The 27,057-nt window shown below is 53.1% G+C and overlaps 2 protein-coding genes across 4 annotated transcripts; one reads left to right on the top strand and one right to left on the bottom strand.

The window, feature by feature from the left end:
- Positions 1 to 970: 970 nt before the first annotated feature.
- On the top strand, positions 971 to 13,607 carry LOC308056178 (myogenesis-regulating glycosidase-like). 3 transcript variants are annotated; one of them, XM_080371164.1, is made up of 2 exons: positions 971 to 1,056; positions 8,325 to 13,607. In XM_080371164.1, the coding sequence occupies exon 2, from the start codon at positions 8,462 to 8,464 to the stop codon at positions 10,496 to 10,498; it is 2,037 nt and encodes a 678-aa protein (XP_080227290.1). In that variant the 5' UTR covers positions 971 to 1,056; positions 8,325 to 8,461; the 3' UTR covers positions 10,499 to 13,607. The 3 variants fall into 3 exon arrangements, with proteins under 3 accessions (XP_080227290.1, XP_080227288.1, XP_080227289.1); XM_080371162.1 differs by lacking the exon at positions 971 to 1,056 and adding an exon at positions 1,257 to 1,395; XM_080371163.1 differs by lacking the exon at positions 971 to 1,056 and adding an exon at positions 3,814 to 3,929.
- A 3,088-nt stretch (positions 13,608 to 16,695) lies between these two features.
- On the bottom strand, positions 16,696 to 26,332 carry LOC308056177 (myogenesis-regulating glycosidase-like). Its single transcript, XM_080371161.1, has 2 exons — positions 23,446 to 26,332; positions 16,696 to 20,034 (listed from the first exon to the last, which is right to left on the bottom strand). The coding sequence occupies exon 2, from the start codon at positions 19,898 to 19,900 to the stop codon at positions 17,804 to 17,806; it is 2,097 nt and encodes a 698-aa protein (XP_080227287.1). The 5' UTR covers positions 19,901 to 20,034; positions 23,446 to 26,332; the 3' UTR covers positions 16,696 to 17,803.
- Between the last annotated feature and the right edge of the window lie 725 nt (positions 26,333 to 27,057).

Below are 27,057 nucleotides of genomic sequence, written 5' to 3'. Positions count from 1 at the left end.
CTCACCGGAGTTTTGTCCTCCCATGGCTCATAACTTATCTGCTCTCCTAGGTGGGACACAAGCCACTTCAAAATGACCGGGGGAGTCCAGTGAGGCAGCTACACCATCCACCCCGAGTTTATCTCAAAGGCTTACCCTGCCCCATGGTGCTGGTGAAGAGCAAAGATGAGCTTTCATTAAAACTGGCTTGGGCAGCATTTCCGCCTTAGACCCTTTCCTACAGGCTGGGGGGTGGGGGTGGGGGTGGGGGTGGAGGTGGTCCTGGGGAGCGGGGAGAAACTTCAGCGGCTGCTGTCTTGGTGGGCACTTGAACAGCCCTCAGGGGCCGGTACCCTGCCACCACCCGCGAGCTGGAGAGCAGGAAAGCACACAGGGAAAAGGCCTCAGAGCACAGCAACACAGCCAGAAATGGAAGCAGGCACTGACACCCGTGTTTGTCAGCTTTGTGCGGGGCTGCTTAGGATGTGCTCGCTTTTGCCAAGTTATCCAGGAGGAGTTGCCACCCCTATGGGATACCGAGCACGGCCACGGCCTAAATAAGGAGGGGGATCTGAAAGCAGCACGTAACTAAGGAAGGCGTGAAATGCCCTTCTCTGGCTATGGTCTGGGAGCCCAGTGCCAGCGGGCAACGCCACCCGGGGCCGTCCCCGTGCGCTGCAGATCACACACACACGGGTCCGGCGTCCCCTCGGGGGCGACGCGCCAGCACAGACCATCGGGGGCTCCCCGCTCCTGCGCCCGCACCGAGCGGCAGCACAGCCCTGCCTGGGGCAGGGAAAACCCCGCCAGGGCCCGGCCCCAAGCGCCGGCCAGCACCGCCCTGGGGGTACCAGCACCCCCGGGTGCCCCCCCCCACGGCATCCCGCGGCGGGCGGGGGCCGAACTACACCTCCCAGCGGGGCGCGCCGCGCCGGGGGGGCCGGGCGGGGGGGCCGGGCCGGGGCAGCAGCGGGGCGGGGCGGCGGGGAGCGCCCAACCCCGGAACCGCGGCGGGCCCGGCCCCGCTGCCCCCCGCCCCGGTGCCGCGCACAGCCCGGCCATGGCCCGGCGCCGCCGGTAAGTTTGCCGGGTGCCGGGCTGCCCTGCCGGGGGGGTGCGACAGCCCCGGGCAGGTTTGGGGTGCGCGTCCCCGGCTGGGGGAGCGGCCGGGCGCGGGGCCGGCGGCGGGCGGGGCGCCCCGTCCCGCAGAGCCCGGTCCCAGCCGGCGGCGGGCGGGCGCGGAAGGGCCCGCGGGGCGCGGGGTGTCGGTGCGGGCCCCGTCCCCGGCGCGGGGTGCCAGCCTTCCGCGCTCCGCCGCGCAGGGACCACGCGGGGGTTCCGTGTGCTGCGTGGGAGTCTGGCTGCCCGGAGGAGTTTGTTGGAGCCCGGAGACACGTCGCCGGCCCCGCTTGCAAGGTGCAGCTTCATCTTCTGCCGCTGGACAGATGTTTGGCAGGGAAACCTTAAGCAGATGAGTTTACGCCGCGCGCTGTGCAATATAGCGGGTTGGGTTTGGAGTGGTTTCTGGGACAACCCCTCCATCAGCAGGTGCTGGCAGCGTCCATGAGTGGCCAGAGCTGTTTTAGAAAGCACAAATCGTTCCTTCGCTTTTCCCTCTCCCTCTTGGGATGCTCGAGGTGCCCAAAGGGCAAGTGCCTGGCACAGCAGACACCCGCAGCCCGGTGGGCGATGAGGGTCTGGTGGTTGTGGCTGCATGGCTGGATCCGCACATGGAAGAGTTTGCCAAGGAGCACTTTAAGGGACTGGTGGTTGCATTTGGCCCAGGGCTGTCCAGCATCGTTGGCTGTTGGATACAGATGCGAATTCAGGGTCCCAAGTTGCCAGCCCAGCTTTGTGAACCATCTGCCGCTCTCTGGTGCTGCCAGCACCTGGAGTTGGGTGGTGACTCAGTGTCTGGAAAATCGCAAGGGCCATGCCAGAGGGATGTGCTTAGGTTTCCACTCCTTCCCCATATCGCATCTTAGTGCTTGGGTGTCGGGATGGGCTCAGGTTTCAGCCTGCCTCAGTGTCTGAAACACTGAGTGCTCCCAAAGCGCCAAATCAGGTCTTTTAAGAAATCACCAAGGCGGGAAAATGGGGCATTCAGTCCCGCTGTGGGGAGGTTTGTCTTGGAGGATGGAGATGAGCAGGAGTGAGATTTAACATCCACAGGAACACTGGGGAGGGAGGCTGTTGGAGTGATGGGGTGGCAGATGAAACACACCTTGTATCAGTAGGAATTGGGTTGGGGGACCAAAAGACAGCAGCAAAGACACTGAAATCTTTATGGCTGTATGTCTTATATGGCACACATGAAATAAGCTAAGAGTGGACTGGTGCTTTGCACCAGGGGTGTGCCTGCCTGCTGGACCACGTCCTAGCCTGGGTCTGGCTCCTTTGGTGGGAGCCATGAAATTACTGCAGTTATTGCTCTCCTTTCTTTTTTGGGCAGATTTCTGTCATTCTGGCATGGTGCTGCATGGAACAACTTGTATTTGGTGTTTTGCTTTTGCCACAGTGGGCACAAACTGCGTGGTTTTAGTGGATGCCTGTCTGAGAGCTGCTGGCCCTGCCAGTGCTAAGGAGCTGGCTGCCGGGCTCTGTGTTACCCCATGGGTTGTAACTTCAAGGACAGACTGCCTCATGCTTCCCCAGGGGCTGTAGGACATCTCCAAAGTGGACACAGAGTTGTCCTTGAAGGGAGAGCACTGTCCAGTGCACTTTGATACAAATAGACCAGGAGAGCTCACTTTATTTTAAAGTCTCCAGAAATCTTTGCCGCTTAGAAATTCAGGTGCTGTGAGGTGCCTCCAGGCTGGTGAAAGTGAGAGCCCTCAGTCATGGTTTAGTCATGAGCTAGCAGCACTGCAAGTGGTGTGCAGGGTTAAAGTGAATATCCAGCTTATTAAAACTTCATCTTGCTAATTAGCACAGGGTGAAGAACAAAGACAGACCAGTGTTGTAAAGGGGGAATTGTCAGGAGTGTTAAATATTAAGTCATCTGCTGCCAGAATTGACTCCCAGTGGTCTTTTTGTATTCATGGTTAGGCACTGGATGAGGTGTCTAAATGGGTTTAGAGCATCACTTGACACTGGCAGCTTTAAGGGACATAACCGGGCTGTAAAGTGACAATTCCTACAATATAGGTGAAAGTATTTAAGGCTGGGCAGAGCTAATACTGCAGTTTTGATCCTCCTGTCTGCTATTCCAGGTGGAGCAAGGTGTCAGGAATGCGTCTACACTTTGCAGATGAGCTCTCTATTCACATGCCCCCCTCAGATTTGGGGTTTATCCTCTGGATGCCTAGTGCCGTTTAATCCTGGCTTACAAACCAGCCAGTAGTGGTAGGGCTGCTTGTTTCTCTTTGCTTAAGGCAGCCTCTTTACTCTGCTGAATCATGACTCTGCTTAAAGTCACAAGACTGGGGGAAGAAAAAAAAACCCACCAGAAAAACCAAACAAAACTCCGTCTTGTTTTTTGTTTTGCCTTCTGATTCTGGAGAGCCTGCAGATGCAGGAGGGGATGAGTCTAGCAGTCCTTCCCACTTACCTGGCAGGGAGGAGAGATGCCAGCCCGAACCCCGCGACTCCAGGAGCTGAGGCTTTGCAAAGCGTGTGCCCTTCACGCCACCACGATGCCTGCAGCACCCGCCTCTTGGCCAGGCGCCGCTGCCTTGGCACACCCCACCTGGAGGGCTGGCTGCTCACGCATCCGTCGCGGTGCCTGAGAAAACACGCCGCTGACGTGCTGGTCCCCTCCTCCAGCCCACGGACGCACGCTGCTCCAGCGGGGCGCAGCCAGCGCGTAGCCCTGAAACACCCCTGTGTGATGGAGAGGACAAAGCTGCTGGGGACGTGGAGATGTAGAAACGCTTATTTTTCATGTGCTTAAAAAAACAGCTGTAGCAGAGCCAGGCACCGGGCAGGGATCCCCAGGAGGCGATGGATGGGTAAGTACCGGTACCATGCCCCCGGCAGGACGAGCTGCCTCCTGGATAGGACTGTCCGTATCCAACAGCCAGGTGCTACGGGGAATTTGCTGCCGTGTCTTGCTATGGTGGCAGCAGCCCCAACAGCTGACATCTCCCACTTCGCAGGAGGTGCGGAGCCCCCACCACAGCCTTTCCCTGAGCCCCTCGGACCAGGCAGCATGTCAGTCCTTGTTGCAATCGCAGCAGTGATGGTGAAGGCAGAGTTCCCCTGGGAAGGAGGCACTGTGTCTGTCCCCCTGCTGTCCCTGTCCCACTAAGGCAGGGTGGCTGCCCTGGCTTAGGGGTCGGCGGTCTGTGCCACCTGCATTCGCCCCGGGGTGGCTTGTGTACCATGGGGATAAACCCATAGCCCCAGGGTGATCTGGTGCAGTGTCCGGGGGGGATCCTTGCAGGTGGCTCTGTGGGGCTGGGGGGGAATCAGTGCCTCTGATCCATGGCGAGGATGGTCTGTGTGGGGAGCAGCCGTGCACCCCTTGGTGGCACTACTACCAGGTGACCCTGCCTGTCCCACCCTCTCCCATCAGTGCCAAGCAGCTGGAACACTGATTTCACCCTTTAGGACTCCAGAAAGTCCTACATGGAACTCCAGTGCTGCTGCAGACCCCTCTAAGGGAAGTTAAAGCCCCAGGAAGGGTTTGCTGGTTCCCCATCTCAGGTTTGCAGAGTCCTTTGGGCAGGGCTGGTCTCCTGCAGGGGGTTGCAGGGTGGGCACGTGGAGTTTTTTTCACCTCTACAAGCTGTTTTGCAGAGCAGTAATTTCCCCTGTAATTTGCCATCATAATTCCCTGCTCTTTTAGGGAGTTAGAGATGCCTCCTGGTGAAATCTGCAGTGTTTCCGGTGAAATCTGTGGTGTTTCCTTAGCTCAACTCCTGCCAAGATGTTTGAGGAGGAGGTGGTCGGACCTTGCAATGGAGCGGAGGGTTTCCCAGCATGGGAAATCAGTGTGTGTCCCCTGCACGAGCTTCGCCCCGTGTGCCATTCAGAGCTGACCCCACCAGGACAATGGGGACCAGTTACATGTTAGGACTCTTTAAAAAAATGTCCTAATTGCAAAATTCCTGGGGTTAGTGGTGCTGTGGGTCTCGCAGCCGGTGGTTAGCAGCGGTGTTGGTAAAAATAGAAGCGGTCAAAAAATGGATTTTTATTTTTACTCCATAAAGTGTGTCCTGCTCAGATGTTTTTCTTTCTTCTCGAGCTGAGGCAAGACAACTCACTGCTTTCACAGAACAGCAAGAAAAACCTTTGTTTTGGGTCAGCTGGGAAGCTGCAAGCATGCTGTTTTGCTTTGACACCCTCCCTTCCCATTTTCTTTTTTTTCTTCTTTTTGAGGAGTTAAAGGTCACTGCAATGTCATCTTGGAGCAAAATAACAAGTTTGCATTAAAAAAAAAAAATGTTGAAACAGGCTTTGCTTGAACAGGCACCTCTGTGGGCTGTAGCTCACAAGTGTAAGGTGGCAGGCATCTCTGGGCAGCTTGGGAAACTTACCTCTCATCTGGGATGGAGCCGAGTCACTGACTGGAGAACGTACATTTTGTTAACAAGGCAAAAAAGTAGAGGGGCTGGACAGGCACAGAACAAGATCCTGTTTTTACGTACCTCCCTGGGCTGTTGATGTGCTGGGCAGTGCCTGCAAACACCCTTCTCAGCATGTTTATTGAAGTGGTACCCAAGCAGGTGATACCCATCAGCCCTGGGCAGCCACAGTGGTTTGATTCTGGTTCAGCCAAAGCAACCAGAACAGGATAAATCCACCAGCTTGCACATCCCTCCAAGGCAGATCAGTGTCCAAGGGCCACAAAAGGATGCAAAACCCTTCTTAAAAAACACATTATTTCTCTACTGGCAGCGGCAGTGCCAGCTCCTTCATGTACGTCATGAGCTCTAGCCCATGGGGGGAAAAGAAAGAAAGAAACAGCCTAAAAATAGAGCAGCTTCGAAGTAGTTCATAAATAATAAACCGTCCTCCTGAAAGGGAGATGAAAATTCAGAAAATCCCTAAAGCCCTGGGGGCTGCTGTCAATTTTACATAGGGTGTGGAGGTGGCTGTCCCTGAACCAGCAGTGTCAGCCATTTTTGGGCTTAAAACCCTAAGAGCTGGGAAAGAAAACACCATTTATTTCCTTTTTTTTTTTTTTCTTTTTCAGAAAACATGAAAACTTTAGAAAATTCTTTTCCCAAAGAATTTCCAAGTCCTGCTCAATGGAGGCTGCACGTTATTCCCCCCTCCCTCCCCACCCCCCCCACCCCCCGCCCTTTGACCTTTGCAGTCCCCAGATAAGGCATGCATGAGACACAGGGCGTGCCTCCGATAGTGACAGGTATTTGCATCTCCCTCTCTGGCATCTCAAAAATTCCCAGTGCTGAGAGGGAGGGAGTTCTGTTCTCAGCATACCCATCTATATTTCCAGAAGCAGCCTGACACTTGCAGTGCTGCTCAGCTGTGCCGGTTTTGTCTGAGACCCTTCTGCAAACCTCCTCCCACCACGCCATTCCCCAGTACAATCCTACACCCTAAAGCCAAGGAGGGGCTGATAGGAGGAATAAAGTTTTATCCCAAACACAGGATTTTCCCACCACCCTCTCCTCCCTGTCTTTATTGCTCTATTTTTGCTGGACTCAGCTGGTCTTAAATCACACGTGCTGGTGGGTGAAGGCCCTGTTCTTCTCCTGTGTGACAGAATCCAGCCCTGGGTGACACAGCTGGGGTGGTTGGAGCCACCCCCATCCCATGCCAGGGCTCCTTGCCACCAGCGAGTGAGGGCTAGGTGGGACTTGGCCGAGGGACAAGTGGTTTAGCTAAACCTATGGCCCGTTCAGGCTAATCGCTTCCTAATGCTGTGGTAATCCCATTTAAAGCAGCTGGCAGTCTAGAAAGTTGCCAGCTCCCAGAGGAAGGTTAAAATGACCCAGCCGACAATGAAAATGTTTCCCCAGCTACAGGGTCTGGCACAATGCATGTTTCAAGATGAATATAAAATGCTGGATGTTCTGTTGAGCCTGTGCACAGATCCTCTCTGTGTTTACACCCAGGTGTCCCCTGTAGTGGAGTAGCAGGGTTTAGGTGATGTTCATGACCCCTTTCTGCTTTACTTGTCCTTTTTTGGGGAGAAAGATCTGTTTGTGGTACAGAAGAAAACGTGCTCTGGCTTGTCATGCTTGTAGAGGGTTGGGTATTTCATTTTGGATCTTTTCTTTAAAAAAGAAACTGAGTCCTTTGGAGGGAGTTGCTGATAAAGAGGGGGATTTTTCCCTCTGGTTTGCCCGGAGCTGGCAGGCTTCCAGCCCCAGCCGCATGCTGGTGTTTGCTGGTGCTGGGCAGGTACTGGCCAGCTGGTCTGCGGCTCTGCAGCTTCTTTCCTTCCCCTGCTCCTCCTGCTGCTAGGTTTGTTTCTTGTTGTCCCGTGTCCTCACTTTACTTTTCCCCTCTGGATCCCCAGCACTGTGCTTGGCTGAGCCCAGCCAGCTCCTGGCCAAGAAAAAGCCGTTAGGCTCTTGGTGCAGCCTGCTTCCCCGGGGCCGTGCAGGGGGAGCAAGCTGGAGATGAAACACAGCCCGGAGCCGTGCTGGATGGAGGAATAGCCCTTTGGAGGTCTTGCTGTCTGCCCCCCAGACCCGCTGCAGGGGTCTGCGTGCAAGGCAGGAGCGAGCCGCTCTCCCGCTCGGGGCTGCTGGTGCGGTACCCCCTGCAGCCATGCTTTGCTGCACAACGCACCCCCTCCGTGCCCCCCAAAACCAGACGTGAGCCGCCAGTACCCCTGCCCTGTTTAGCCATCCAGGAGCTGCAGAGAAGCAGGTATTTACCGGCTGTACCTCAAAGCATTACCCAGCTGGAGCGGCCACGGTGTGCTGGGGACGGCGAGGGGACAGTGCTGCAGATAAACTGAGTTAAATCTGCCAGGGAAGGCAGTTTGATTAAAATTAAGAGCAGGTGCCTGGAACTGATTCATTTGCAATTCAAAACTGTCTTTTATGGCTTTTAGTTAGCCCTGTCCCTTAAAGGTACTGTCAGCGAGCTGATCCAGCTCCTGCTCAGCCTCCTCCTACCCCCTCCCAGTCTCTGCTCCTGCCTTGCTGAAAGTCTTCCCAACAAAAGAAAATTAATTACGGCAGTGATTTGGTCCTTATTGCCCTGGCGTTGTTCTCAGTGTGGGGCTCAGTCTGTTCCCTGCACGTGTTCTCTGCCCAGGGTAATTGGAGATAGCCTCTAGTACTTGGCGTCAGCACCTGGCATGTCCCAGACCGGCAACGGGGGGACGGGGGGAACTGCTGAAATTGAGATGGCAAATGGATGACAAGCTGTCCCTTGATTCAGAGTTTCTTCTGAGTCTATTTATATCCTCTTCTTTTCAGAGACGGGTGCTCTGGGACTCTGCAGAGGTGGGAACTTTCCTAACAGTCCATTTTCTTCTCCTGAGAGCCCCAGGCTGGCTGCAAAGAGATCTTCCTTCCCACCGCACTGCAAAAAGCTCTAGAGAAAGCAGAGCATCATGTACACCTTCCTGCCCGAGAACTTCACACCAGTGAAGCAGAAGCCCTCCAAGGAGCTGAGGCCCATGCTTGGGGCCATCTTGCTGGGCCTCATCCTGTTCATTGCAGCGGTGGTGGCTTGGTGCTACTACACAGTGTCCCTGCGGAAGGCGGAGCGGCTCAAGACGGAGCTGATGGACCTGCGGGCGGATGGCTTTGTCATCAGGAACCAGCACGGGGAGGTGGTCTTCCGCCTGGCCTTCCGCTCGGGCAGCCTTGACCTGGAGTCGTGCTCCAAGGAGGGCGAGATTTTGAGCTGCACGCGGTCGGGCAGGGGCCCGCTCAACTTCTTCATCCAGACGGTGAAGCCCAAGGACACGGTGATGTGCTACCGTGTGCGCTGGGAGGAGCTGGCGCCCGGCCCGGCGGTGGAGCACACCATGTTCTGGGAGGATGCCCACTGGTATGGGGGCTCAGAGATGAGCACCCAGCACTGGCCCATCCGCCTGGCGGGCTACCAGGAGCCCATGCCCTACGTGACCAGTGACGTCTACTCCTTCCGCGACAGCTTTGGCGGCATCCTCGAGCGCTACTGGCTCTCCTCCAAGGCGGCGGCCATCAAGATCAACGACTCCGTGCCCTTCCACCTGGGCTTCAATGCCACCGAGCGCGCCCTCTTCTTCCAGGCCCGCTACAAGGACTCACCCTACAAGCCCCCACCGGGGCAGCAGCCCTTCCCCGAGCTCAGCTACCGCGTCTGCGTGGGCTCCGACGTCACCTCCATCCACAAGTACATGGTGCGCAGGTACTTCAACAAGCCCTCCAAGATCCCTGCTGAGAACGCCTTCCGATACCCCATCTGGTCCACCTGGGCCCTCTACAAGAACAATATCGACCAGGATAAACTCTTGCGATTTGCTGAAAAGATCAAGAAGTACCGTTTTAACTGCAGCCACATTGAAATCGATGACATGTACACACAAACTTATGGGGACTTTGACTTTGACCCTGTCAAGTTCCCCAACGTAACAGAGATGTTTGCAAAACTGAGGGAAGACGGGTTTAAGGTCACCCTGTGGACTCACCCTTTCATAAACTACAATTCCTCCAACTTTGGGGTGGGAATTGAGCGTCAGCTGTTCATCAAGGAGCCATCTGGGCGGCTGCCTGCCATGGTGGAGTGGTGGAACGGCATCGGGGCCATCCTGGACTTCACCAACCCAGCAGCCCGGGACTGGTTCCAGAGCCACCTGCGCCAGCTCCGACACAAGTATGGCATCTCATCCTTCAAGTTTGATGCAGGTGAGACCAGCTACCTGCCCAAGCAGTTCAGCACCTTCCGCCCACTCTCAGACCCCAGCATCTGGTCGCGGCGCTACACGGAGATGGCCATCCCCTTCTACGAGCTGGCTGAGGTGCGGGTGGGCTACCAGTCACAGAACATCTCCTGCTTCTTCCGCATCATTGACCGTGACTCTGTCTGGGGCTATGAGCTTGGCCTCAAGTCCCTCATCCCCACGGTGCTCACCATCAGCATGCTGGGGTACCCCTTCATATCCGCTGACATGATAGGTGGGAACTTTCTCCCCAACAAGACGGAGGGGGCGGTGGAGATCCCCGACCGGGAGCTGTACGTGCGGTGGCTGGAGCTGTCAGCCTTCATGCCCTCCATGCAGTTCTCCATCCCGCCCTGGCTCTATGACAAGGAGGTGGTGGAGATTGCACAGAAGTTCACGGAGCTCCATGAGTCGCTGGTGGCCCCGCTGCTGCTGGAACTGGCTGGGGAGGTCACTGACACAGGTGACCCCATCATCCGTCCAATCTGGTGGATCTCACCCCGCGACGAGGCCACTCACAGGATCGACTCCCAGTTCCTGATCGGGGACACCCTCATGGTGGCACCTGTCCTGGAGATGGGCAAGCAGGAACGCGACGTCTACCTGCCAGCGGGCAAGTGGCGCAGCTACAAGGGGGAGCTGTTTGAGAAGACCCCGGTGCTGCTCACGGACTATCCTGTTGACCTGGATGAAGTTGCCTATTTCCTCTGGGTTTCCTAACAGGCTCCTCCATTAGCTTCTGGATAACCATGCCTTATCTAGGACTTTGTAACAAATAATAATTCTAATTGCACATTACATTTGAGACTGGGGTTGAGGAAGGGGATTAAATAGCCTTTACTGTCCTTGGGGTAATTTTTTTTTTATTTGGAGTCAAGGGGTGATATTTTTTTTTTAATTTGGGTCAGGTGGGAGGCTCTGGTTGGGTTACAGTAGGCAGAATTTTTTCTGTATAGGTATGGAAGGAGTTGTCAGCCTGTCTGTAGACACATAGTAACCCCAGTATCTTTTCAGTTTCCAATGTTTTGAAGAAGTGGAGGTTGGTTAGCATCAGTGGGAGTGTTTCTGGTCTCGTGGGAGCACCCAGCGCTGGGCACGGGAGTATGTTGTGTGGGAGGGTTGCTACAGCACAGCCTGCCGTAAGTTTTATAACATGACAAATATATTTAAAATTACTTTTTTAAGAGCAGAAAACTAACTAGAGGTATCCGTATGTACACATGTTTTTCCCCTCTTCGGTCTAGTGTGGCACTGGACTAAGAGTTGCCCCATGTTCCTGCTTTCCCATGTACCAGGCGGGCCAGGTTACTCACGTGATGTCCAGGTGTTTTAACTGTATGGGCTGCGTGTTGCTTGCTGGGGCAGCTGCATCCCACCTCCTCATCCATTTAACACCCGCTGCAAGGCACTTGCCTGTGTGTTTTACCTTGAGTGTCAACATTGCCTTTCCGATAGTGGCCCCGTCCATACCAGCGTGCCCCATTACTCTTTTTAAAGCGTTTGTGGCCCTGCTTCATTACCTGATTATCCTGCTGATATCATCCCCTCTGGTTTTTAAGGACAGATGAGCTTTCAGGTTTGTCGCTGGCAGAAGGACTGCCTGGAGCAAAGCTGTTCTCAAAACGTATGTGTGGCGCTTCCCCAGGAACAGCCGGTTCCCATGAGTGGCACGTGTCTTGGATTGACGGTGATGTCTGCTGCTAGCCGGCTTGCCAGTGGGTGGAAAACACCAGCTTTTGCATTGATGGGTCTGTGCCAGCGGGTGTTCTCACTGCACCCGCGGAAGCATTCCCATCTACTGTGAAATTAAGCTAATGCCCATCTCCATCTCAGGTTGCAGTTAGAGGCTGTGATTTTTAGAGGGTTTTCCCAAAGCAGCACTCCTCTCTCCCTGAGAAAATTAGAGGCCTTCCTCACGCAGCATTTGTGGTGCTGGAGGTGTGGTTGCTGTCAGAGGCTTCTGGAGGGGACACGGGGTGATGTGGTGCTCCACCCCAAGTCCCCGTCAGCTGGGACGGAGCTGCAGAGATGCCTCTTTCCCAGCTTTCCCATTTGTTTTTGTACGGGAAGATGCATTTACAGGGACTCATGAGCAATCTTTGCTCTGAGACAGAGCAAGCAAACAGGATCGCAGTCTGGCAGCCTTCCTCCCCAGGGCAGGACATGCCCGGCTGTGCCCTGGTTGAGAGCACATTTCAGCACCTGAATTTTTAATGAGCCTCTGCGGAATGGAGCCGTGTTGGCTGGTAAGGTTTGGGGCACTCTGCCCAGGCTACGGCCAGCCAAGGAGAGCTCAGCATCTGTGGGGTTTCTCATAGGATTGTGTCTGGGCTGAGTGTCGGCCTGGCACGAGTCCGCCACCCATGGTCCTGTGTTTTGGCTAGGGTTGGGTACCCGTGGGATCTTTCTCAAAGCCCATCTTCCACCACTGGGCTTTGCAGGCTGCAGAAAAGAAGATGCACCTGGGGGTTCTGTTCGAGTCCAGGAGTGGAAATTCAGGTGTTTAGGGAAAATCTGAAGTGCTTTTATAGTTAGGAAGAAAGTGAGGATGTCGACTTTGAAGAGTGCTTTGGAGCACAGGGTGCAGAGAGGGCTTCTCCAGCCCCAGCAATGCATGCTTTGAGGCCATGCAGAAAGGCCATGCTTTGAGGGGCTCCAGCTCTTCTCTTTCAACCTTTGCTTATGAAATACTTGTCCTCCCCTGGCATAGGAGTCATTGGGTCGAGGTGATGTTGCTGCATAGCTCAGCTGCCAGTGAAGAAGTGGGATCCTTGATACAGGACTTTATGGGAAGGATCTCAGCATGACCAGGCGATGTTGCGTGTCTTCTCATCCCCTGTCTCCACTGTGCCATTTACCATATCTCTCACTACTAAGAGGTAAGGCTACGTGAAGAGAAACACAACACTCCTCTTAGTATCCCTTTACTACTAAAATGATGGGAGCAGCCAGATGAGTGCCTTCCGTCTCCTTGCAGTGGTTTCAGGTGCTGTCAGGAAAGTCACGGAGGAAATTCTCCATTAGACACAGTCTTCCTTCCCCTCCCCTGAAAAGAAAGGATTTTATTATAAAATTTTAATTTTCTTTTTATTTTATTATATGAATAAATGGGTAAGATTGTGGAGTACTCTTATTTTTCTAAATGCTGTATTTAGGGGGTAAGTGGTCATGGCTATTCAGTGCTCCAGCTAGGAGAGAGGTAGAGCTGTTGGGAGGACATAAGGGATGATGCTGAAGAGCAGGTCTGTATGGATGGCTCTCTGTGGGTCCATGGCACCTAGCCTGCCCCACATGATGTGGGGACAGGCTCAGCAGTGCTGCCTCAGGCTCTCACAGGCTTCTAGGTGCCCTTTCCATCCAACTTTTTACCAAAACCACTATTTCTAACACTATGCTGTAGCACTGCAGGACTCAAGGACCTCTAGGACCTCACAGACCACAAGCACTCTGCACAGACACTTTGGGAACTGCTCCTAGGAATATTTCTGTGATTTACACCATGGGTCACTGGCCAAAGCTGGGTTTAGTTCAACTCTGCCAAGCAAAAGACCTGAAACAGGTCTGGGAGTTGGATTCAGCCTTTTCCATCCCAGCCTACAGCAGACCATGGGTGAGCAGCAGGTCCACATGATGCCTGTATGATTGAATTTTGAAGCTTGCACTGTTGTATGTTGGATTTTCTGGATACTTGTGTTTGTACACACCATCCTATGTCAGACTGTAATGCTGGTGGGTTTGTTTTTAACCACTTTTCTAATTCTTAATTGTTAATGAAGACAGAACTGTAACTTGAATCACCTTGATTGATATAAAATTTTGGAAAACAAAAGGAAGTTTAACTATGTCCATCTGTACCAAGTGTGTGGGGCTGGTGGTTCAGGCAGATTTGTTTGTGGGGTTTTTTTTCACCCTAGACTTGACTGAAATGAGAGTTGAGATTGTTGTTTCATGTAAGGCTTGCAGCCTGCAGCTTTGATATATGTTTTAATGGGAGGATCTGGCAGCCACCCCACTCTTGTGTTTGGAGTGGTGGCAGGAGACGGGGAGGTGGAGATGAGCCACTGGATCATGGATCGCCTTTCCTTGGGTCCAGACAGCAGAGGGAAGAGCTGTGCCTTAGCGCTGGCCTGAAGAAGACCATGTCCAGGTGAATACCGATGTTGCATCTGCCCCCAGGGGCAGACTGTCATGCCCCTATTTCTGCTGGTATCTACCCAAAAAAGACCCATCAATGCTGAGTCTGGGGGGTTTGCTGGTCACGCTGCTCGCAGAGGACACATGCTTCGGGACTGTTTGCAGGTGGTGAAGAGCAGGAGCCTGTTCTTGGCTTCCCTCAGGCACTCCAGAAGGTCCATCTGGGCCCTGGCTGTCCCCACTGTCCCCGGGGACCCCCTTTCCAGGTGGTGCTGACTGCTGGGATGGGGATGGAATAGATGTTTGTGGGTATGGGAGCGCCAGAAATGGAGTATGTGAAACTCCTTTAGGAGCTTGCCTTGCCCCATGCCACCCCTTTGCCCCACACAATGATTTTCCTGCCCTTTCTATTGTTGCTGTACAAACCACAGCCTGCTTTGTGCCACCTGGGCATCACTAGCACTGCCCAACACATGCGGCTTGGCTTGAAGAATGAGGCGGTCTTCGATTTGCTCCTTTTGCAATAAAAGACATTTTCTGATGCTTTTTCTTTGCCTTTGCCCTTGGGTGCAAGCGGTATCATACACTCAGCTGATGCTCACACTGTGGAGGTGAAGCTGGTGCTGGCTGGAGACCTGGGGGCAGTCTAGCAACTTGTAGCCCTTGCAGCCTTGCAACAAATCCTCAATAATTCAGGAGTCCTCCCTGGAATCGGTGGGTCTGGGTTTAGTTTGCATCCTCACAAAAGCTGTCACTGTGTGCAGGGAGGGTGTGTGAAGCTTACTGGGCACACGGGTACAGCAAGTGGAGTCTGCTCTGTGCTGGGTCCCAGCTAAGTGGCAGTGCTTGAAAACACATCCATGGGGGTGTACGGCACAAGGAGGAGTGTTAATGGCAAAGTTCAAACCCCAGTGGGGCTAGAGCAAAAGCCCAATTTGTTTGAAAACGGATTTCAAGGAGGTGCCTATGGGTGACAGCAGAACAGTGGCTGCTGACCCATGAAACCCTGTCTGGGAGCATGTCTATCCCTGCCTGAAATTACAGCTTTTATTAAAAGTAAGAAAAAAACAAAACAACAGGCAGGCAGGCAGAGCCCAAGGCTGGGGAGGACTGTGGTGAAAGGACAAGCTGACAGCAGCAGAGGCCCTTCGGGCATGTGGCCAGGAAAAAAACAGGCTGGTCAGTCACAGCTCATCCCAAGCCAGGCGGGAGCTGCCAGCCTGCAGATCCCTTGTGCCAGGACAGTCATAAAGGTGGATTGGGCTGATGCAAAATCCCAGAGGCTGAGTAGACAAAAGCAGGGATGTTTTTTTCTTATTTTCTTTCTTTTCTTTTTTTCTTTCCCCCCCCCAGTAAGGATGGGTGGTTTTTAGCTCAGCAATCATCAGTGATTGTAATCTAGTAAACTACCCTCCGCCCCTAGAAGAACAGGCAGCCTGGAGTGAGCGATGGGCTTGGGGAAGAGTCTCATGTCACCAGCACCTCCACCAAACAGCTCTTGCTTGGCACTGGGAGTGGAAAAAATCAACCAAGACTGAAGCTTAGCAAGGCAAACAAGATGTCCCTTTGGCAGCACACAGCCCCGGTGCGGCAGGAGGGTGTGGAAAGGTGCCCACGGTGCCACCTGCTCGCAGGATGCCTCCAGCACCAGTCCCCCATGGCTTCCTGCGGCTTGGCTGGGCAGTAGGGAAAAGCACTGGAGGAAAGGTTAGAAAGGGATGGGGATTTGAAGGAGAGATTTTCGCAGCCAAAGGGGACCAGGTGGCTTGAATCATCCCAAGAGTTTGCAGAAAGTGTCAGTGATGCTTTTTTTTTTCTCTCCCAGCTGATACAGGCGAGCAAGCGGAGCTACGCGTACAGAGCACACTGATTATGGGGGCAGAGGTGTGGTGTGAAGGGGCTGGAGCCTGGCCCTCCCACCTCTCCCCAGTGCCAGGGGCATCAGCTTTTCAGAAAGCTTTTGCTCTTGCTGCAGCAACCAGAGGACCCTCTGGCTGCCCCAAGCCTAGTTGTTGGGGTCCCCTCAGGGCTTCAAAGCAGCAACTGAGAGATACAGCATTCAGAAATGCTTCTCATCCCCAGGGGAGATACAGCAGTGAAAACCACTATCCTGGAGTGGGAGAAAGCCCATGGTGAGGACTCAGAGATGGTCTGTGAACCCTGAACACCACTGCCAGATAGAGCATTGCTTTCCCTTTCACATCCACGGATTAAAGTGGGGGTTTACCTCCCATTGCCACACCAGCGATAGTGTTGCTGCAGCTTGAGCTGCTTTCAGGAGCATCTAGAAGATGTTCTGGCTCATCACAGTTGGCACTGCTCCTGTGCCACTGTGACCATGCCAGGTCCTTGTGGCATAACAGACCCACTGACGGGTGATGAGAGCCTCAGCCAGTGTTGGGGCTGCTTCATCTGAGCACCAGTCTGGAGTAAGTGCCATGTTCTCCAGCCCCTCTTTACTTTTTAAAGGCAGCAGCTCTGGGGCAAAACTCTAAAGAAAGGAGCTTTATCCTGCCTTGGGGCCACACACAGCTTTACATCCCAGTGCCTACTAGCAGCAACGTGCTGGGGTCAGCAAAGGAAACAGTCCTTTGCTTTGGGAAGGTGCACTGCAGCCCAGAGACCGCAGGACCTTCCTAAACTGCTCAGTCATGTCACCGTTAAACTTCTCCCTGTCTAAAAACAGGAAAGATTGGACCAAGAGTGGAGAGTATTTCACAGCCAGCCTGCCCACCCCAAGCCTGCAGGTGCTGCTGAGACACCTTCAGCCAGAAGTCACCTTCAGCCAGAAGTCACCTTCATGGACAGAAGGATGCCGGCTCATGGACAGGGATCTCCATTAACACAGCCGGTGGCATGGGAGAACGTTTTTCATGGGGAAACTGAAGCAGCAGGGCGCTTGGGCTTGGTTTTTAATTGTCTGAACTCTCCTGGGACATGAAAGATTACACCTTTTGGCTCTTAATGTGGTCCCAAAGTGCACATGAATCCCGTTAGGTCCTAACCCATGCATGACTTGGTGCAAGGTTTTAACCTTGACTGCCATGAGATTTCACTACATGCTTACAGGCTTGGCTGAATCCACACCATGGACACGGTTCTCAATAATTTCTTCCAGCAAAAGGGGGGAAATGGTTGCCACAGCATCAGCAAATGCTGTAGCTTCTTTCTCCTCGCTCAGATAGCACAGGCCACGGGAAATGGAAACTCTTCTTATTCCTGCATCAGCACCTACCTGACTTGCAGGCTGAAAATAGAATACCTTCCACTTCAGGATAATCACAGACTGTTTCTTGTACAAAAAGTACTCTGCTTCAGCTGCCTCCTTCATTAATGAAATTATAAATATCTCAAGGGGTCAGCTGTGAAACTCAGTAGAACAAGGGAGTCCGTGTAAATGCCTTTATAAACCAGAAGCATGCATGGCATTTTTTTGCTGGGAAAAGATTACAGCAGAGACCATGCTTCTATACCAGGGGTCCTCAAACTACGAGCCCGTGGGCTGGATACGGCCCCCCAGGGTCCTCAATCCGGCCTCCGGTATTTAACAGACCCCCCCGCCCCCCACCCCTGCCAGAGATTTGGGGGGGAAACCAAGCAGCCGCAGACGACTGCCTGCCACTGCCTCGGCGCCGGCCCCCTGTTTAAACAGTTTGAGGACCCCTGATATATATATTATATTTGTCAGACTGCAATAACGAAGATGGCCCGTGAATATTTTTTCAAAGTAGGTTATTCTACAACACTTGCCACACAAAACAGAGGTCTCAGCGTTTTCTTCACATTTCATACTGAAGCATTTCTACTTCAAAACCTACTAGAATTCACAGGTTATTAAAGTCATTGGTTCATTAATCCCCGAGACCCTTGCACAGCTAATGGAGGAGCCTGTTAGGAAACCCAGAGGAAATAGGCAACTTCATCCAGGTCAACAGGATAGTCCGTGAGCAGCACCGGGGTCTTCTCAAACAGCTCCCCCTTGTAGCTGCGCCACTTGCCCGCTGGCAGGTAGACGTCGCGTTCCTGCTTGCCCATCTCCAGGACAGGTGCCACCATGAGGGTGTCCCCGATCAGGAACTGGGAGTCGATCCTGTGAGTGGCCTCATCGCGGGGTGAGATCCACCAGATTGGACGGATGATGGGGTCACCTGTGTCAGTGACCTCCCCAGCCAGTTCCAGCAGCAGCGGGGCCACCAGCGACTCATGGAGCTCCGTGAACTTCTGTGCAATCTCCACCACCTCCTTGTCATAGAGCCAGGGCGGGATGGAGAACTGCATGGAGGGCATGAAGGCTGACAGCTCCAGCCACCGCACGTACAGCTCCCGGTCGGGGATCTCCACCGCCCCCTCCGTCTTGTTGGGGAGAAAGTTCCCTCCAATCATATCTGGCAGTACAAAGGGGTACCCCAGCATGCTGATGGTGAGCACCGTGGGGATAAGGGACTTGAGGCCAAGCTCATAGCCCCAGACAGAGTCACGGTCAATGATGCGGAAGAAGCAGGAGATGTTCTGTGACTGGTAGCCCACCCGCACCTCAGCCAGCTCGTAGAAGGGGATGGCCATCTCCGTGTAGCACCGCGACCAGATGCTGGGGTCTGAGAGTGGGCGGAAGGTGCTGAACTGCTTGGGCAGGTAGCTGGTCTCACCTGCATCAAACTTGAAGGATGAGATGCCATACTTGTGTCGGAGCTGGCGCAGGTGGCTCTGGAACCAGTCCCGGGCTGCTGGGTTGGTGAAGTCCAGGATGGCCCCGATGCCGTTCCACCACTCCACCATGGCAGGCAGCTGCCCAGACGGCTCCTTGATGAACAGCTGACGCTCAATTCCCACCCCAAAATTGGAGGAATCTGTGTGTATAAAGGGATGAATCCACAGGGTGACCTTAAACCCGTCTTCCCTCAGTTTTGCAAACATCTCTGTTACGTTGGGGAACTTGACAGGGTCAAAGTCAAAGTCCCCATAAGTTTGTGTGTACATGTCATCGATTTCAATGTGGCTGCAGTTAAAACGGTACTTCTTGATCTTTTCAGCAAATCGCAAGAGTTTATCCTGGTCGATATTGTTCTTGTAGAGGGCCCAGGTGGACCAGATGGGGTATCGGAAGGCGTTCTCAGCAGGGATCTTGGAGGGCTTGTTGAAGTACCTGCGCACCATGTACTTGTGGATGGAGGTGACGTCGGAGCCCACGCAGACGCGGTAGCTGAGCTCGGGGAAGGGCTGCTGCCCCGGTGGGGGCTTGTAGGGTGAGTCCTTGTAGCGGGCCTGGAAGAAGAGGGCGCGCTCGGTGGCATTGAAGCCCAGGTGGAAGGGCACGGAGTCGTTGATCTTGATGGCCGCCGCCTTGGAGGAGAGCCAGTAGCGCTCGAGGATGCCGCCAAAGCTGTCGCGGAAGGAGTAGACGTCACTGGTCACGTAGGGCATGGGCTCCTGGTAGCCCGCCAGGCGGATGGGCCAGTGCTGGGTGCTCATCTCTGAGCCCCCATACCAGTGGGCATCCTCCCAGAACATGGTGTGCTCCACCGCCGGGCCGGGCGCCAGCTCCTCCCAGCGCACACGGTAGCACATCACCGTGTCCTTGGGCTTCACCGTCTGGATGAAGAAGTTGAGCGGGCCCCTGCCCGACCGCGTGCAGCTCAAAATCTCGCCCTCCTTGGAGCACGACTCCAGGTCAAGGCTGCCCGAGCGGAAGGCCAGGCGGAAGACCACCTCCCCGTGCTGGTTCCTGATGACAAAGCCATCCGCCCGCAGGTCCATCAGCTCCGTCTTGAGCCGCTCCGCCTTCCGCAGGGACACTGTGTAGTAGCACCAAGCCACCACCGCTGCAATGAACAGGATGAGGCCCAGCAAGATGGCCCCAAGCATGGGCCTCAGCTCCTTGGAGGGCTTCTGCTTCACTGGCCTGATATTTTCAGGCAAAAATGTTTCTTTGGCATCCTGCTTTTGAGCTTTTCCATGTTTTCCCACACGTTGGGTCACCAGACTGTCCATGACTCCTTTGCAGTGTTAACGCCTCATTAGAAACTTTGCTGCTGAATCTTTTTTTCTCCAACTGGTGGACAGAAAATCAAAGATGCTACATGAAGATGTTCAACGTCTCCTTTCCAAAGTCTGGCCTCTCACACCTGCAGTGTTATTTCATGAAACAGAGGGTTATAAAGAGCAAAAAAGCAATGAAATCTTGCTAATGGCCATAGCTCCTCTCCTCCCGTTTGCAGCCCGGCAGCCTCCGTGGCCCCGCAGCTCTGGCTTGCTTTGCTCTGTGCAATGGCAGCCCGTTCACTGGCAGCTGGGCTGAACCTTTTCAGAGTGGGGCTGTGCCAGGATTCCCATGACCTTCTCTTGGCTGCATCCTGCAGAGCAAGGGTGAAGGGAGGAAAGTCAGCGCCTGGAGGAGAATGGGGCCAGGGAAAGGGGCTGGTACCTGAGCGTAACAAGCTGGACATCACAAGCTCATCTGTTTTTACACTAATTATATTCCCTGCTGAATTTCCTGACCTGTGCACAAATTCTCTGCATCAAATGCAGGCAGGGAAACACCGTGCTGAAATGTCAAGCCTCTTGTTCCCCACCACTCGCCCCGGGATGCAGCTGGCAAATGCTATTTGATCTCCCAGCATTCTGCTCCTTCCCTGAGCTGCATGGGGACATGGGGATGCACACGCTTTGCAGCCAGCACTGCACTGCTCTGGGGTGGCAGGGCAGAACCCTTCAGCTGCCTTGCTGCCTATCCCAGAGCCATCACCAAGGACAGCCCCTCTTGTCTTAGCAGGGGAAAAAGAAGATCTTTCCCTACATCTGCATCTTCATTTTTTAATCCTAATTCAGTTCTTGTAACTCCCAGGCTCATGCCAGGCAAGATACTACAGTGCAGCGAGGGTAGAAGATATTTAAGCACAGAGTTTGAGGGTGGGTGTACTAAACTAAAGTTGTTGCAAGACCAGGACTACACTAAAGCTTTGTTTTGCTGAGAAATGCACAAGAAGATGACACATGTGCCAGCTGCATCAAGGGTCACCAAGCCAGCCGGTGCAGTGCAGCTCACAGCACCTGAAAGCATCCATTGCCAACAAAAATGACAGGTAGGGGAAACTGAGGCATGTGGCTCGAGGCAATGATCTCAGTGCAACCGGGCTCCTGGCTTCCCTGGGCCCATACTGGGTCTGGGTGGTCTGAAAGGATGAAAATTTGCAGAGGTCTATATGGGGAGGAAGAAAAAGAGCCAGCTTGCTCATCCAAGCAGTGCCCAGCAATACATGCCAGGCGTATTTACCCACGCTGCCATGACATCAGTACCTAAGTATACAGAGATGATAAGCCACCCAGGGATCCATTAAAAATACCAGAGGTCACCACATTTTGGATTGATCGCAGCAGCCTTCTAACCACCCAAATGAGCTGCTCAGTTAGTTTTCATAATGCGTTTTCTGGGTCAGTGAGGATTTGATGAGAAAAAGGGACAAAGTGGATAAAAGTGATCCCAGACAAGCCCTGGCCAGGGTGGGGGGTGAGAGAAGGAAGGTTGCTGCTGCCCCAAAGAGATGGTGGTCTGGGACAGTGACCATTCTGGGGAGCAGATTGGGTTACACACGTGCTCGGGGTGCTCTGCCAGCCCCAAAGTGCTCAGACCTGGCAGCCTCCCCAGTGCTGGCCTGGCTCCTGGACACGGCTTTGCAGCTCTGGCTCAGGTGGTTTCCAGCAAAACCCTGGTGTTTTCCCAAAACAACCCTTTTGCTTTGAAGATGTTTTTACGTGCTGGGTCAGCCCTTGGCTGCCGCCCTTGGAGCTTTCCTCATCTTCTTCCTTCCTCTTTCTGCCCTCCCAGCCAGCCTGGAGACAGGACTCTCCTTTAAGATAAGTCCCACCATTTTCCAGGGTGAAAAAACAAGGAGGGGAAAGGGAAGGAAAATAGGTTTTCCAGGACTTCTGCTTTTTTTTAAAAAAAAAAATAATCTGAAACAACACATTAAAAAAACCAAAACACTCAGGGACATGAAGACTCCAAAATCTGCACAAGAACAAAGGATGTGTGGGAAGTTTCCCAGCTTTCTGTGCAGTGGTCTCTGTCTCAGACTTTAAATCCCTCAATTTCCCCAGAAGCCAAAGATCAAAGATAGTATGTATTTAAGGGAGTCAGGCCAACCTGTCCTGTCCCCAGGGCCTTTTGGATTTTCCTCCTTCCTATGATGTGGCAGGATGTGGCATTGGTACCCCAGCCCTACTGCTCATGGAGGAGAGGTAAGATGTGGGTGGTCAGTGGGAACGGCAGGCGCTGGCACATCTGGAGGCAGAACAGGATGAAATTTGATTTCTGAGGTAGATCCCACCAGGGTAAGGGAGTCTTTGAAGCTTCTAACTCCTGCCCTTCAAGACTTATGTCATAGGAAAGCATAAAACATGCACTGGCCTAGCTGGCAGCCTGTGCGCTGCACAGGGTTGATGAGGAGTCCTGCCAAGGGGTGCACATAGGTGACCCAGAGCCCAGCCTTTTCCTTGCTCTGTTCCTGGGATTATGGCATGACAGCATCCCCTCCCCATGAATATTTAACTGGTCCCTGCAAAAACTCTCTGTTCCGGTGACTACTTAACCAACAAATGCAAAGTGCAACTCTTTCCAAGCAAGGATGGGCCAAATGCTCCCACAGCACCCCAAAAGCCACATGTCCCAGGGATGCACACACTGTTGTTTTATATTTGAGTGCTTTATCAGATGCTAGTCTGATATGGGTCTGGCCCCATCAGTCCCCCAGGCCTTCCTCCACAAGGAGCCATGATTCCTCACCCTGAGGATCTAAGCAGCCCTTAGCATACACAGATTAAACATTGACATAGCCAGCACTGTGACATGCAGAAAACGCACTGGGACTTTAGACCTCTTAGAGTTAAACAGGAACTAAGCAAGGGTTTCAAGTGATGAAATGCATGTCAGCTGGCTTGAAGAGCAGCTGGGTGCTGAAACCCCTTTGTGCACCCATCCTCAGAGCCTCCTTCCTCCAGACCAAATCTATCCCCAGCAGCCCACCTGATCTCTCCACACATGTGGCACAAGTTTGCCAGGCCTTTGTGCAGGTCTGAGCTATGTGATTCCTGAATCCTCAGACTTCTGCCTTTCCAATGCATTTACCTGCATGCTGATGCAGGGAGAGCATCACTCATGAAACAGCCCATCAAGAAACAATTCTGTCTTTAAATCAAGAGATAGCTTTCTATATTAAGATTCCCTCTATAAAAGGTTATCAAACACTTGGGAATCACTATCAGGTGCTTGTAGGGAGAGTATACAACACATTCTAGCAGAAAGTGCCATAGGTAAAGTCATGGTCATAAAAAAACTATTGCCCTGTCAAATTCTGCAAGAACTGATTAATAATTTACTGAGACCTTTTAGACTCTTTTAAATGGGACCTTTTTAGTGGAAAACACACTCAAAGCAGAAAGCAGTTCCCATCAGCTCGCATTTCCCATAGCAGCCTGGCACACGCAGGCATCGTATGGGGAATTAATTGCTAAAAGGGGCCTGGGGGAGGTTTGCTCACCATTTCTTCTGTGTGTATAGATGACGTGAGAAAAGAGGTATCTGCTGTTGCTGCCACCAAGGAGGGGGGGTGAGGGAGAGCCAAGGTTATTGCATGAGCTGCCACAGATTAGCTACAAAACCAACAAGGCTTAACGCAAGGGGGAAGTGGCTGGGGAATGGATGCAGCGGGTGAGGTGACATTGCCAAGGATGCTCTGCAGTCCATGTGGTGCAGGTAGGGGGGCCAGCATCCCTGACTGCAGCACCGAGTACTTAAGGAGCACTTGGAGCAACTTGATAGGGTGGCTGAGGAAGGAAGCTGCCAGAGTCCCTCCCTCAGAGTGGTGCAGGATCCTGCTTCTCCCAGAAAAAAATCTCACTTTTGTCCTGAAGCAGGGAGGATATTAGCCACAGTGCTGCGTGCACCCCTCACCCAGCTCTGGGCTTCAAGCAATTCCTGATAGCTCCAACAAGGACAACAGTGAGGGCTGGCCTCACCTCCTCGACCCTTGGCCTGTGGGGATCTCACCCGGATCCTTGGGCTGAAACAGCAGTTTGGTTCATATTAACCCCATCAGCAGCAGAGTTCACCCTGCTGGGGAGGCTTGTGGCTGTGTCCTGCAGGGATTCACCAGCAGGCTTATTTCTAGCAGCCATGCTGATTTGGGGTTCTCTGCACTGCTCCCCATGGCTCCTAATGCTTGGAGGGGTTTTAGTTTTCAGCTCAGGGTGACGATGGCTGCACAGACTGCTGGCTTGTGCCTGTATAAAGGCTCGTGGTGCTGCAAATCTGGTAACCCCATGCAAGCCCGAAGTGCTATAAGCCTCCTGGAGCCAGGCAAATCCAGCCCAGGTCTAGAGCAGAAACACTACCTGGGGTTTTTCCTTACCTAGAGGATCTCAGTCCCTCACTACTGGGAATAAAGTGGTTTATTGCACAGGTCTTTTAGACCTAACCGCTATAGGAGCAGGCAGTGGAAAGTCCCACTCCTGTCCTCTTATATGAACAAACTCCTCCTTCCCAAGCTGGCAGAAAAAAAACCTGCAAAAGGAACTTTTTCCCCATTTCAGGGCTTGCTCTGACTCCTGAGCCTGCGCACAGTGTCCATGTGCTGCTCCAAGCTGCAAGTAGGGGCCACAGCATCCCGGTGCACGCTGAGCCGTTTCGCCTGCATCCTTGGGGAGGAGCTCCATCTGCTGAGCCAGTGGCCCAGGCTGAAACCCAGCGAGTGTTGCCAGGCTTGTCCCAGGGCTGCGGGGTGACGGGTCTGGGCAGCACCGAGCCCACCGGACCCTGTTGCATCAGGATCAGTGCTTGTGAGGAACTCCAGGGAGTTTTTGAGGTGCCTTCCCCTGAAGAAGAAGCAAACGGAGCAGAGAGTGATAAGCAAAGCACAGGCAAGGAGTAAAAAAGTCATTGTGTGCTGCAGCTGCAATTGTGTGCTGAGGCCAGGGGACAGTGGAAATGTAGGAAAAGAGGGGAAAAAAGGGTGCTCTCATCTCAGGCTGCTCTGAATGAAGTCAGTCATCTGGGCTTCCTCCCAGTGAAGGAATAAACTAGGAAGGAACCTGGATCTGAACTGGGCTTTCTCCCACTTAGGACACAGGCTCAGCTGGAGGCTCTGCTTGGAGAGCAAGCCCTCAGCTGCTACCTGCTACAGCAGCGAGATAAACAGGTGCAATAGCTTGAAGGCTTTCACCTAGGAGGGGAACTGTTATTTTCTTGTGAGAACGAGCCAGAGACCTCGCATGAGCTCCAGGTAGGTCCCTGAGGGATGCTTCAGGCTCTGCATGGGTTAAGCCAACTGCCTGCCAGGGTGAGGGGTCCTGGGAAGTTTTTCTCACACCTGCCCCTGTGGGACTTCTTGTGGCACTGGTGCACCCACGGTGGAAGATGAGGCTCTCAGGCAGGCTGAGGGCATCTGCTCTGGGCTTCCCACAGTCTCAGCTTGCTGCTCACATGGGAGCAGGGCTGTGAGGACCACATCTAACCCAGGCATTTCTAGAGATGCTGCTTTATCCCAAACCAGCTCCACTTCCCAGCCATGGGAGAATTTTGATATGTAAATATCTCTTTTTCCTTCTCTATTCCTTCTTGAAGATAGAAGACCTTTACTGTGGTTACTTTCCTAAATGTCTGATGCTAAGTGTTTGTGCGTGATCAAAGGTTTCACTGCAGAGACAACCCTGCGATGGCCAGACCCCTTGGCTTGCCTTGGCACTTATCCAGCTTCAACTAGGGCAATGAAAGCCCACCTTCAAAGCAGACGTGGATGGAGGAATGACTCATTAGTGCCAGCCAGCAGCCAGAGGGATGTTTTAGGGGTCTTACCACCGAAAATCAGTCTGGTTATAAGCAAGAAAGGCTTCCCTGGGTTTTTGAGGAATTACATTGCATGGGTGAAGCTGATCCTTTCACAAGTACTTTGAACCAGGCACCAGACAGAAAAACCTGCAAAAGGCCAGACAGCTGAAAAGAATGCTAATTAACATTTGCATCTTGCCCAAAGGAGCTTACCCAGGGAGAGGGGAAGATTTCAACCCCTAAAATATGGAACAACTGGAGAGCCCCAGCCCCCCTCACCCTGGGGACCCAGTGCGAGTTTTGCCATTCCTGTCCTGGCATGCCACTGAGGGTATTTTAAGCTGCTTGTTGATGTCCCCATGTCATACGGAGTCTGGCTGGCTCCAAGGCTGAGGTGAAAGCCTAATGGATGGCTGTGCTGTTCCTGAGCATCCCATGGGCTTTAAACTAGTGAAATACTTGTCTCTGCTTGCTCTCCCAGCTGCTGTGCCGGAAAGCAGTGCCTGTCCCACACCAGACAGGGCTGCATTTGGGTGTCTGGTGAGAAATCCCTGCATTTGAAGATATGTGGGTAATACCATCTCCTTATCAGGAGATGAAATTTCACTCTGATTAAATTCACCATGAGCTGCAAAATTATGAGAAAAAGCAAGGTACCTCTCAAACTGATGATGGAGCCAAGAACTAGGCTGCTCCATGGGACTCAGTTTGGCAAGAACTAACCAATGTGGAAATCACATGCCTGAGAGCCAGCAGTTACAGGACTCTGTATCCTACATGTATCCTGCTCCATGTGGGAGAAACCACAGCTGTAAAGTAGCTTGCTCTTTCCTAGGGGCAGCCCAGGGAAAGAAAGCTGTGGAAACTATTTGAAGAAAGCATCTCTACGCGTGAGACTATGCCATGCCATAAGCAAACCAATGCATCACAGAAGAATGTGCTCTAAGGCTACAGAGCAATTTTATACAGAAATGCTTTCTTCCATGTGTAAGAAGTAAGGCTGAAGTGGTGTCCTGTAATCCTAGAAATCTCAGTGACTTATTCATTTTAGTCTGTGTTGACACACCACTTTAGACTGACCACTTTTCTCCAGAGTTTAAATATGGCTTTGGTTTCTGGGTTAGGCTCTCCTCAGTCCAGTGCTAGTGGGGGGCTCAGCAGCAGCCTGAACATCCTGTATCTCACTGAGGGATTGACAAAGCCAGAAAAAAAAGAATTTGCCTTTGGATATGGTGTTAAGTTGCATCTCTAGATGGAACAGATCTCCAGATGGAGAAGATCTCCACATGGAGTAGACCTCTGGTCTGGTGCCCCAGGGCAGGGCAGT

The sequence above is a fragment of the Falco punctatus genome, assembly GCF_963210335.1.
Source record: "Falco punctatus genome assembly, chromosome: Z".
Lineage (NCBI taxonomy): Eukaryota > Metazoa > Chordata > Aves > Falconiformes > Falconidae > Falco > Falco punctatus.
The sequence above is the reverse complement of the archived record's forward strand: the minus strand, read 5'-3'. Positions and strand labels throughout refer to the sequence as shown.